At 36.0% G+C, this 13416-nt stretch overlaps 1 protein-coding gene across 1 annotated transcript in view; it reads right to left on the reverse strand.

Annotated features, from left to right (window-relative positions):
- Positions 1-3201: 3201 nt before the first annotated feature.
- Positions 3202-13416, reverse strand: part of LOC142339922 (uncharacterized) — a 52977-nt gene continuing 42762 nt past the window's right edge. Inside the window, exon 7 of the mRNA XM_075390282.1 lies at positions 3202-3305. Coding sequence (XP_075246397.1) covers positions 3210-3305 — 96 coding nt within the window. The 3' untranslated portion in view covers positions 3202-3209. The remainder of the gene's footprint in view (positions 3306-13416) is intronic.

A 13416-nucleotide genomic window follows, 5' to 3' on the forward strand; every position in this document is an offset into this window, starting at 1 on the left:
GTGTGTGTGTGTGTGTGTGTGTGTGTGTGTGTGTGTGTGTGTGTGTGTGTGTGTGTGTGTGTGTGTGTGTGTGTGTGTGTGTGTGTGTGTGTGTGTGTGTGTGTGTGTGTGTGTGTGTGTGTGTGTGTGTGTGTGTGTGTGTGTGTGTGTGTGTGTGTGTGTGTGTGTGTGTGTGTGTGTGTGTGTGTGTGTGTGTGTGTGTGTGTGTGTGTGTGTGTGTGTGTGTGTGTGTGTGTGTGTGTGTGTGTGTGTGTGTGTGTGTGTGTGTGTGTGTGTGTGTGTGTGTGTGTGTGTGTGTGTGTGTGTGTGTGTGTGTGTGTGTGTGTGTGTGTGTGTGTGTGTGTGTGTGTGTGTGTGTGTGTGTGTGTGTGTGTGTGTGTGTGTGTGTGTGTGTGTGTGTGTGTGTGTGTGTGTGTGTGTGTGTGTGTGTGTGTGTGTGTGTGTGTGTGTGTGTGTGTGTGTGTGTGTGTGTGTGTGTGTGTGTGTGTGTGTGTGTGTGTGTGTGTGTGTGTGTGTGTGTGTGTGTGTGTGTGTGTGTGTGTGTGTGTGTGTGTGTGTGTGTGTGTGTGTGTGTGTGTGTGTGTGTGTGTGTGTGTGTGTGTGTGTGTGTGTGTGTGTGTGTGTGTGTGTGTGTGTGTGTGTGTGTGTGTGTGTGTGTGTGTGTGTGTGTGTGTGTGTGTGTGTGTGTGTGTGTGTGTGTGTGTGTGTGTGTGTGTGTGTGTGTGTGTGTGTGTGTGTGTGTGTGTGTGTGTGTGTGTGTGTGTGTGTGTGTGTGTGTGTGTGTGTGTGTGTGTGTGTGTGTGTGTGTGTGTGTGTGTGTGTGTGTGTGTGTGTGTGTGTGTGTGTGTGTGTGTGTGTGTGTGTGTGTGTGTGTGTGTGTGTGTGTGTGTGTGTGTGTGTGTGTAATATATATATATATATATATATATATATATATATATATATATATGCTTCTGAACATTACCAAAAAAAATGGGTGGAAATGATCGATTATTAGATATATTAGATATTCAAAACTCTTACTCCCCAAAATTTGTAGTGAAGTCCAAAATTTGCTGATGGCAGTTCTAAAATAAAAACAATCAGAGAAGGGGAGTATTAGCCGACATTTTTTTCCTATTTTTCCAATTATTCGATGCGATAATTTCAAGTATTGGCAAGGAGCAAGCTGAATGAAAACAATTGTTAGCTGTTTGCCTTTCCAAGTTGTACTTTCCAAGTGGTTGAATGATTAGAAAGAAAAATTAAGATATCAAATGCAAAATGTTTTTTTCCTGTATTGTTTTGCAATCATTTTAATTTTCATCAGATTTCTTCAGATCGTTTTTGCTTCTTGAGAATCATTTTTGAAGTAACAGTAGCTTTCAAAAGGCAAATTAGTTGAAAGAATTTTTATCTCGTCCAAGTTTTTTGAGAGAAGTTAAAAAACGCATCTCAAAAAATTCTGCAAAAATAAAAATAAAACAGTTACAAAAATACTAATGTCAAAAACAAAGCCAGCACAAAATTCTCCTGCGAAAAACCTAAAAGGACATTTTAAAACGTTGAATATTTCCAATGATGAAATCCATGCCACGCATGGATCAATATGAAATGAATAACAGCAGATTTTAAAACTATTTTGTTCAATCAACTGGAAAAGTCCGATTGAATATTGCAAGCAACCAGACAAATCACTAGTAGGACAGCGGCAAAAACAACCGGATATAGAAAACCCATAGGTTTCCAGCGCCATTTCAACGTAATCAGATCAGTAGCTTCTAATATAAGCCGTGTATTGATAATAAGGTATCTGAACTAAAGTTGGCACGATAACCGAATTCATAGCTCAGCATAAAAAAGTAAGCTCATAACTTTTTAAATTTATAAAACCATCGAGCCCTAAATGTTAGAAAATGAGTAATAATAGCATTAAAAAATTCACGAAACGTTCCTCTAAATTTGACCAGCTTGATAATAATTCCACTTATGTATACTGATACAGAAAGCATACTTTGCAATTTTCAAAGTTCATAAAGTTTTCTGCTCATAGGCACAAAAGATTGTTTCAAGCGGTTTCCATATGTTTACTGTTTCTCAAAGTCTTTCGCTTTGAAACGTCGAATATTCAATTTAAAAACCCAACTTAAAATCAAGGTCCAGTGCCGATCATGCGGACCGCTGTGCGGATCATGGACATGCTTCTCATCCGCTTTTGGTTGGATGTAATGCATACACTGCGGGTCGTTTATCGCTGTGGAGCCACGGAGCGCGTGAAGCGCCCACCGGCCGGCCAGGGGCAACTTAAAATACGGGCAATCCAAATTTTTTTGGCTTACTAAACTTCGTTTTCAAAATTCGAATTGCTTGCTTATCGGCTTGTTTTTCTATTCTACGCTATAAAAGTGGGTGGCGGTCAGGCAAGCCGATAGTCAAGCAAGCCTAGTTCTGAAGATGAGGTTAAATAAGCCGGAAAAATGTTGGAATACCCGTATCTTAAGTTGCCCCTGGGGGCGATGGGCAAGCTTCGCGCGCGTCGTGGCTTCGCAGCGATAACCGCGCTGCGGTTTCTGGATTTTATCCTACAGTTGATGAAGCCCGCACCCACTAGATGTCTAAAAAATTGACGTATTTTTGTTTCTTTGGTGCATTGGAATACATTATGAACTATGTTACTATGCGCAGTGTTGATTTTAACGGTTAACAATGCAAAATTTTTGATAGATTTTTTAACTTATACATAACTTTCGGCTTGCTTTTTTTTGTTGGCTTACTTTTACTTCGGCTTACTTTGCGTTCACCCAGAAAAAAAAACAAGTGTTGGAGAAAGTGTTGGAGATTGTACCAAAATTGACGCAGATGCCAAACGCAAATTAATCAAATCGTTGAATTATGTTAACGTTTAAAATGGTTTTTTGGTGCCAATATACATGCTTACTTAGTGAAAGTTGATCAGCCAAATTTTGATTAACAAAAAACACACTTTGAGTATACATATCCCCAGAGAATACTATTATATGGGGGTAATACAATCATTATGTATAACAAAGATTCAACAGACGTGAATTAAATCTATTCTGCAATAACGTGTCAGAAAATTCTCGGAGAATACATAATTGCAAATGAGTTTCACGCTGTAAATATATTTAACAAATGAGTTATGTTATGAAACCCATCCTGAAATTTTTTTAGAATTTCACGAAAACTTTAATGTTCATGATTTCGGTCTCTCAATGCCTTTCAGCGAAAAGACTGAAGTTTCTTGTTTCAACCTGGTTCTCCTGTGTAGCATCACTGTATGTATTGTTTGGCGCGCAGATCCATGCCTGAAAACGAAGTGTTGGTTTTTTTCTGCTAATAAAAACAACCCACTGCCCGTCATGAAAAACCCAACAAAAATCATCCAATAAAAATCTTTTTGATGGCAATTGATGTACATATAATTTAGCTCTTTTTTGAATGAAATTGATGCAAAAAAATCTGAGAAATTCTACTGCGCGGGATATTTTCTAATTATCATTGGATACTGTTATGATCGATATAAGCAATTTGTGAACATGTTAATTTGACTATCAATTAAAAATAGAAGTGTGGCAGATGTTTTCAGTTGAAAATAAAATCACTACAAGAAAATAATAAAAGATACTGAATTTAAATAAATTAAATTATTTATGGTAGCAAATTCAAGTTAACTATTGCTAGTTGAAAGGCTTATATGAAGAAGAGAAAAAAATGCACTGAATGTACGTGCAGAAAAATCTACTAATTGAAACAAACTAGAGTTTAATGTTTTAATTTCTCTGAAAACAGTTGTTAATAAGTCTTAAATGGTAACAAAAATTGTTAAAAGTTGAATTCAAAGTTAACTAATAGAATGAAAGGCATTTTGTTCTCTTAAAGTCTATTTCAAATAGATACTTTTTGATAGAAGCAGTTGAAGTAAATCAGTGAATATAATCTAAAAAAGCATTTTTAGGACCCCAAATTACTTTTAAAAGATTATTTACAGTCAATGATTCAAACTTTCAACTATTTTTTTTCTTTTCGACCGACTTTAGTGGGGGGGGGGGGGAATTACATACTCAAATGGGTTTTATCTTCAGTTAAATTTAGCTGACCGATAAATTCATAGTAGAGAGTTGAGATTGGTATGATAAGAGAGCCCGTACAGCTTAGAAATTGGGACAGAAAATTTTTTAATCAACATTTGTTGCGATAATAGCAGTTGTAAAAACTGCCAGTGTAGTATACTTTAATGCCGGATTGACACTGGAAAAACACTTCAGCATTAGACTAAGAGTTTATCACACTCTTTTATCACCAATTTTACTAAGTAAACAGTGGTGATAAAAGAGTGGTGATAAGCTCGTAGTCTAATGATGGAAAAGATTTGATATATTTGTAGTCTAAAACAATTGTTTGGTGTGTGTGCTGTGGGTGGGGTAGTTGCGTTGTGTGTGTTCGTGCATGTGTGTGCGTGCGTGTGTGTGTCTGTGTGCATGTGTGTCTGTGTGTACGTGTGTGTGTGTGGGTGCGTCCGTGCTCGCGTGCGTGTGTAGGTGGGTGCGTTTGTGTGTGTAAGTGTGTGTCTGTTGTGTGTATGGTGTGTGTGGTGTGTATGTGGTGTATTTTGTGTTTGTGGTGTGTGTTTTGTGTGTATGTGTTCGTGTGGTATCTGTGTGTGTGTTGGGTGCGTGTTGTGTGTGGTGAGTTTGTAGTGTGCTGTGCGTGCTTGTGTGCGCGTACGGGTGTGTGTGTTAGTGTGTGTGTGTGTGTGTGTGTGCGTGTGTGCGTGTGTGTGTGCCTTTATGTGTGTGAGAGAGTGTTTGTGTATGCGTTCCTGGGTGCTTGTGAGCGTGCGTGCGTGAGTGTGTGTGTTTGTGGGTGTGTGTGTTTGTGTGGGCGTAAGTGTGTGTATGTGTGTCTGTGTGTGTATGTGTGTCTGGGAGGGGAATGAGGACAAAACGAAGAACAGATCCGCACAAGTATCCTTTATCTTTGAAAATGTAATTTTCCACAAAAAATAAGAAGGCTGTTCAAAAAAATAAAACTAATAGAACTGTGTTCAAATTTGAAATGATCGCAACAGGTGTTGATTAAGAAAATTACCACATAGTGGTAATTGCCTTCGAAGTTATCAAAACACCTCGGCTTCGCCTCGGATTTTGATAACTTCTCGGTGGCGATAACAACCGTGTGGTAACATTCATTAATGAACACCTGTTGTGATAATAGCAGTTGAATAAACTGCCAGTGTAATAAATTTTAACGCCCGGCTGACACTGGAAAAACACATCAGCATTAGACTACAAGTTTATCACACCCTTTCATCGCCACTGTTACTACGTAAACAGTGGCCATAAAAGAGTGGTGATAAACTCGTAGTCTAATAATGGAAACAATTCGATAAACTTGTAGTCTAAAAAAAATGTGCAGTCAAGCTTTTGGTTACTGGCTAACTATATGAACAGTACAGTTCTTAAAGACATTAACTTGTTTCGAAGCTTTTGACGGGGAGGTAAGCAAATATCGGGGATCTGGGTCCTTTCATACTCCAAAGTGGAGTTCGAATCAAAATAGTCGACTGGTAGTTGGGACATTTGAAGTTGCGTGGAACTATCGCTTTCAAAACCATTAAAATTAGAAGTACTTGGTCCCACTAATGTAGCACTAGTACATTTCTTTGCTTTAGTGGATCTTTAATACACTCCTATCTGAGAGCAGTATCACTCCTATGGCCCGAGATTTGTTTAACTTCGCTCTCACTGTGGCCAGCATCAAGAACCGCTGTTACTGAAGACGCTCTATAAGAATATTTTGACCAAATCAAACTTCTACCCCAACCAGCAGCTCGTGCATTTTGGGACATAATTTTTGTCAAGAAATTGATTCCAAGTGGATGATTGTTGTAACAGCGGTCAACTCGTTTACCATTTATACGATTATAAAATTTTTGCGAATTTGACGGAATTTTGGACATGTAAAACAATTTGAACAGGACTCTTTTCTTGAAAAGTAGGATATATATAGGCTTGCTTTGGCTGGGAGTCTTCAGGTTTAATTCCACCACTATGGATGCGTTCGTCAGATTGAATGTAACGTACTTGTCCCATTCCAATAACTTTAATTTGTGGGTTATTTCCCCATGCTAAATTATGATGCTCTTTGCCACCACGCAAGCAGAAAAATATGCCAACCAAATAAAACACTGTCCAAAATAGCTGTTGAGGAGAGTTTTTACCTTGAAATTTGGCGCTGCCACAATTCTTTCTCCATATCTTCGATCACAGACAAAAAAACTTTTTTGACAAAACTAGGAAAAAAATTCTTTGGTGAGCTCTAAAAGTTTTTAACGAAATGAAAGAAACTTTTGGCCAAATTAAGCACTAAAACACCAGTTGTTTGTACATAATCCGTCCAGTTACCAAAGTAGAAATCGATCGGACAATCTATATTCTTATACAACAACAGTTGTTTGTGTTTATTTTGTCCAATTTTTTTCAGCTTCTGTAAATGCATATTTATATATCGAGCTCAATTAAAGATGCAAAAAAACTAGTTTGTTTTTTTTGCCAGAAAAACAGTATCCCAATAGCAGCTTGTCGTGGGGTCCGTTAAAAGCCCTAGACGATAAGTTTTTATCCGCCTGTCAAGTGCGAGTTGAAAATCTCTGTAATTTGCATCATGAAGAATATCAACTTCTAGAAAAAGTTCCGATTTATTTGAGGTTTTTCAGAGTAAGAATTGTACCCTTGAAGTTCATTGTGTGTTGATCAGTCATTATTTGAGATTTCACAGTTTTTTTCTCGCCCTCTACTCCGCCCTCTTTCCCCCCCACCCCAGCCATTCCCCGCCCGCCTTAAAAAATAACCATGAGTTCATCAAAAATTTAACAAAAATTAGAAAGAAATGGGAAAACATTTGAATTGTCGCGGCGATGTAGTATAAAGTTTGCGGTGAAAATTCTTCAAGACTGCTGGTTTTGACTTCACTAATGAACTTTTCCAAATAGTTATTTGTGTCTCCTGGTAAAGTATCAAAAACTCTATCCAAAGATACTGTCAAAAGTGTTCCATCAGTTGCAGTTTTGATCCATTTATTCCAGAGTTTACAAACCCATGGAAAACTACGCAGGGAGTTTTTGCTCAAAAAACAGTCACTCAATTTGACTGTGTTCAAGTTTGAAATGATTGCAACACGGCCCAATTAAAAAAATTATCACACAGTTGTTATCGCCCTCGAAGTTATCATAAATCCTCGGCTTCGCCTCGAAGCTTGATAACTTTTCGGTGGCGATAACAGCCGTGTGGTAATTTTCAATTGTTTTGTTTTTTCTAAGCATTTACCGATGTTCAAAGATTTGACAATATTGGAATAATATTCGCTTTTTTTCCTTTTTACGGAATTGTTACCCAATTTTGCGTTAATTTTTTTTACAATTTGTTAATTTTGTTTAGAATAGGGCTATTGGTTTCGGCCTAAAAATCCAGACGTGAGTAGCTGTCTCTTGTCCCTAGCTTCAAAATTGATGATTTTTTTCGAAATTTAGCCTATTTCCGTCAAAAATGGCACCACATCTTTCTTCGGTAAATTTATTTTCAAATTCTAAAGAATTTCAGACCTCAAACTGCTGACTGTCTAAGTAGTTAATATCAGTAAATAAAGATCCAGTTTGGTCCGCAAAATGGTATAGGTGAACCTATCTAACGCTTTCAGTTGACATCTAATGGCTCTTATTTATTTGAACTTTTTTAGAAAAACCTGTTTACTTTTGAATTATGCCGTTTTTTCTAAATTCTTCCAACCTGTAATATAGTCTCAGTATTCGTTTTAATGACTGAAAACTGACTCTTTCTGACAGATGTTTAACATTTTAATGGCCTAGTTATTTATTACAAAATGTTCTATGCATTTTTTTGAATTTTGGAAATTAGTCATTTTGGCATTTTTAGGCATTTTTGGCATTTTTTGGCATTTTTTTGTAGAATTTTGGCATTTTTTTGAGTTCTGGAAGTTGTTTTTGTTGACTTGTTCAATTATAGCTTTATATACAGGTTTGAAAAAATTTGAAAAAAAAACACATTTAATCCCTTCAGTTAATAGCCCATGATTTTAATTGCATCGAAACTGATTTCTTGCAAAACCGAATTGATTTTTTGTTTTGTCTGTACTTATATTCATTTTTTGCAGCGCTATCACGCATTCTTGGAAACGGCAGGTCTCAATCACTTTTTCTGGAGACAAAAGTATTTCATGATTTCTAATGATTGCGAATGGTATGATTGACTGTAGATGTGTGTGTTTTGAAGAATTTGATCGACTTTTCGAACTCTGTCACGTTCTGTTTTCTTGAAAACTTGTATCTTGGTCTTGGTAACATCATCACTCATCAACTTTTTTTGTGGAATCAACAATCATTTTTTTTGCTGCAGCGTTGAGTTTTACGGCTTTGACACTTTGCGTTTTGAGAAAAATTGAAAAAAACTTGATACTATTTATTGCTTGTGGCCCTTTTTGTTGTTTTTTAAAATAAAGACTTCTTGATGTTCCAAAGTATCTCAGGTAGAGGTTATTAATTTGTTCGATATATATTTTTTGGGTTTAAAGGTCTTACAAGATGTTTTTGTAACATGATTTTTGCTATTGTGACTTCTGTCGATACTCGTTGTTAAATTGTTCTATTGAGATTTAGTCTCCTTTATTTTCAGGAACAATAAGCTTCTCGTGAAGCGAAACGTTTTATTATACTCTCCAGTTGAAAACTTAGGTTTCTGAAACATTGGAAATTATTTGGTTTAAAAAATTGGGAAATTTTTCAATTTCGGCGGTTCTTTTCCTATTTTTGAGAGATTGCTGGAATCTCTAACGAAAATACACCTTACATCTTTTTTCTAGAGTGGAAAAAGGTCTGCTAGCTAGTTTTGGTTCATTTATGATGTCGTGGTTCCGTTATTTTGGGTTTACATTTGTATTTTTTATTTGATTGAATTTTAATACTTCTTTTAGTTTTTAAAGACTGCGACACAGTTTTTTTACCATCCTTCCACTGAACAAGAACTAATTTTTGGACTTTTCGGTCATTTTCTATTGTAGTCTCACAACAGTTTCGGGATAATGAGAGATATCAATGACTTCTTGTAAGACACTATTCAATATTCTCATCTGAGAGCTAATCGTTTCGACTTAGGAATTGTATTAAGTTCGACTTTTGTATTAAGCATTTGTAAAAGATAAATATTGATATTCCGTCGTTTTTTACAGTTATTTTGTCAAATAATTATGTTGTTGATCTTGTCTCTTGATCTTATCATGGCAAATACCATTGGTTCTCCAAGGTGGCATCATATATTTCATTGTCACGCTAGCCAATGCTCCCAGGCGCTCTAGCGCTTTTACATAAGACTATCTATTATTTGTAATTGGAAAAGGATGGTTGAATTTTCTTCTGTTCATTCTGATTTGTTTTTCTTGATTTGTTTTAAAGTCTCACTAAACAAAGGTCACATCTGCTTTGAGGAGAATAAAAATTTGAGTTTTTAATATAGATTTTAACTGATATTTTTGCCTGGTCTAGTAGTTTTATTCCTAGTAGGTCTCATCGGCTCTCCAATGCGGCAGTAATTTATTCAATTACTGGTTTGCACTTAAGGCAGGTCACTCAATAAACAAATATTTTCGAACCGTATGTGTGTTTTTGAAAGTTTTATTCTCTCTTTCATTTGGTAGACAATTAGGTGGAAATATGAGCGGGGTCGGTACACTATGTGCGAAAGCATATTACTGAGCCTCCCTATTTACTTTTGGAGTTAGATAAGAGCGTGTACCAGAAGAAACTATTGACAATGAAACTCAATAGCAATCCAACTTAAAATTTGTTACAAATGTGACCGTCATTCTGTATATTTTTGCAAGACAATCATATTTTGCAGAGAACCGGTAAGTTTTTTTATGATTACCATCACGTCTTTACCCGCGTAGTTTTTAGGTATACAAAATCGAGTTCCTTATTTGAAATAGAATAGAGTTGCAAAAAACCCCGAGATGTAAGTTGTGTGGTTCACATGCCAATGATTGAGAATTCAGCCCCCTGCCTCTGTGTGAGGATGAGCTCCTACTCAACCACAGTTTCAGGTTGGTCAAAACCTGACCAATTTTGGCTGCAATGATGGTACTACGTAAAAATTTCAGACGCAAAAAATTGGTTATGGTCATCAAAAAAAGAGCAATTCTGCTCATAATGAGATCACTCTGAAACGTCGGGAATGATAAAAAAACGACAGCTGATAACAGGCCGCTGTGGCCTAATGCTGTTTCGATGCGATTACGCAGGAACCACAATTATGATTAATATAACAATATGTCAATTAAATTCCACTGTATTTCACTTGAAGTTAACCCATCATCGATAACAACGTCAACTCTAATGTGCGGTTAAAAAACGGCATACTCATCTGGTTGTCTTATGATGCATCTTTATCTATAAAAAAAGTACACTATGATCTTCTGCCTGCATGAGCTTTAGTTTAAATTTGGCATAGTTAAGGAAGTCTTAAAACTATAATAGTGATAAATGTAATAATAATTTATTTCCGAACTAGTGTTTAATTATACAACACATTCGAGTAGTCACCAAAAAGGCCTGAGCTTGTCCATAGGATGGTGCCTCTATTAGGCTTGCAGAATAAAGAAGTTACCTTATGCTACTGATCAATTTACCAGAACTGTCCCGTCAGCACTTCGTTTCACTGTATGTAATTGTCTCTTAAGTTATGTAGAATATTAACTAGATCGGATTCGTTTACAACTAAAATTTCTCTTACAATGTTTTTGTCTCGAGTAACTGAAAAATTAAACAATTCTCTTGTTCGGTATATAAGAGTTTTTTTGTTGGCACGGTTTTTAGTCTTTTCTCATCAGACTGAATGTTGCGGACTTCATCATTGCTAAAAATTTGTGATCCATAGCCACAGTCAGAACTTTGTCTTAAACTCTTACTCATCTATTTTAACAACTCGTACAAATGCAATTCTATTGGTGTCAGTAATTTCAATTTCTCTCTGACATCGCGGACGCTGTTGAATTTTTTCAGTCCCAATATTATCCTGATTATGTGATTTTGTGACCAGTTAAGTTGTTTATGCTCCGATTTGCCTGAGCAACCGTAAATTGGCACACCATACTGAAGAACTGGTTGGACATAGAGTTTGTATAACTTAATCATATTATCCCTTGTGAATCTATTTTTGTATTGGTAGAAACAATAGATTGTTTTTTAAGCTTGCTCTTGATTTCTTCTATGTGCGTTTTAAAGCTTAGTTTATTATCAATGTGTACACCCAGGTGTTTTGTACTCTCTTTGTCATACAACGTTAGTCCTTGTAATTGTAATCTTTTCATAGTCTCTCTTTTTGCAAAACACGTCATGTTACACTTTGAGAAATTTACTGTCAACTTATTTCTGTCAAACCAATCAGACAACCTGCCAAGATCGTTTAGCAAGTTACCATTCTTAAGTTTAATAGAAGAGTAATTAGTTGTATTGTCCGCAAAAATTATGATTTTACTTGATTGGCAAACTCTCGTGATATCATTTATATACAGAAGAAAAAGAATTGGTCCTAAAACAGACCCCTGTGGGACACCATATTTAATATCTAAAACGGCAGACTTCTTGTCGCCAATCGGGACAAATTATTTACGATCAGATAGATACGATTTCAAGAGATGATAAACACAACCTCTCAATCCATACCTTTCGCATTTTAAAAAAAGAAGATTGTGGTCAACAGAGTCAAAAACTTTTGTCAAATCTAGGAAAACACTGCACGTTTCATCCAAAGAGTCCTAACCTGATATGTCCAAAAAGTTTTGCAATGGCATGAACTCTACTTCTTTTATTTCTAAATCCAAACTGTCTTTCGCTCAATATATTATGTTGAACCAGGAAATAATTTATTCGGGCATAGATTAATTTTTCAAATACTTTTTCTCTTATTGGGAGTAGCAGTATCGGTCGGTAGTTCTGTGGGATATCTTTCTCTCCTGATTTGAATATTGGTATTACTTTTGCCGTTTTTAAAATTTTGGGATAGTAGGTTTTTTCTACGCATTGGTTGAAAACTGTTGCCAATAGTTCACATATTGCCGCATTAACGGCCTTCAGCAGGCTACTACTTAACTGAAACATATCACAGGAATTGTTATTTTTTAACTGTCTGACTGTTTCAAAAACTTAATCCGCATTTGTTTCCTGCAAAACCATTGTTTGTTTTTGTATTGGAGTATTTGTTAAATCAGCTGATTCGTTTTTTGTCATAGCTAATTTTTCTCCAATTGTAGTAAAACAATAGTTCATGTCATGGCAGTCTACGGTGCACTGTTGTTCATTATTTTTATCAACATTTAAATCCTTGACTATCTTGAATAATGTCTGTGACCCATTTTTACTGCCAATCTGTTGTTCATAAAAATTTGTCTTTGCTAACTTGCAGGCTGGTTTTGTTTTACAACAGATAATTTTACATTTGTTTTTTGATTCGGTTGCATTATCTCTTAGATATAATCTTAAGGTTTTCTTTTTTTATTTGCGAGGTTACGAATTGTTGCTGTGATCCATTGTTTAGTTGATCGTGGTTTAGTTTGTTGAACGGTTGGTATAACTGTTTCCTTGAAAGAAATAATTGTCTGTTGAAGCCACTCAATTGACTGATCAATATCAAGAGACTCTATCATTATACGCTGTTCTTTACTTTCAACGTGGACTAGATATTTTATTTCTTTCCACATTTTCTCCTTTTTGAGTTACTTAAATTGTGAATTTATAAAATCCGAGGCCGCGGTCGTGTCTAGGTTTGCAAAGAAAGTTGCTGAGAAGTAGACTGTATAATGATCAGAAAGAGCGGTTTTGTCCTCATTGCATACACCTTCAAAACTAGAGAAAAATAGATCAATACAATTTTTGCTACATTTGGTTTCTCTGGTAGCCATTCTGTTGTTTTTCAGCTGAAATCCAAAATATGACAACATTTCTGTCAGTTTGCTTAATTTTCGGTCCTCTAGGAAAACGTTTATATTAGAGTCACCGCAAATTACATGTTTCTTAGCTTCTTTTTTTTAAGTTTTGTCATTTGATCAGCTAACAGAGCCAGGAATTCGTCTGTAGGGTAATAAGGAGACTTATAAACTCCTGTTACTATTAGCACTTCAGGACCACTCTGAAGAATAGCACTGAGAATCTGCACATTTTTAACACTGCTAATAACTTTTAGTAGTTTAGTATGGTTGAAATAGAAAATCCCGACCCCCCCCACCTGTATTATCTCTGTTGCAGGTTACCAAGGCAGACAGATTTGGAAATCTATATCGCTCCAAACTGTTTTCATCCAAAAATCTGGTTTCCGTGAGGACCAATGCTAGCGGTTCATCTGGTAATTGATT

The sequence above is a fragment of the Convolutriloba macropyga genome, chromosome 5 (assembly GCF_964194025.1).
Source record: "Convolutriloba macropyga chromosome 5, txConMacr16.3, whole genome shotgun sequence".
NCBI lineage: Eukaryota > Metazoa > Xenacoelomorpha > Acoela > Convolutidae > Convolutriloba > Convolutriloba macropyga.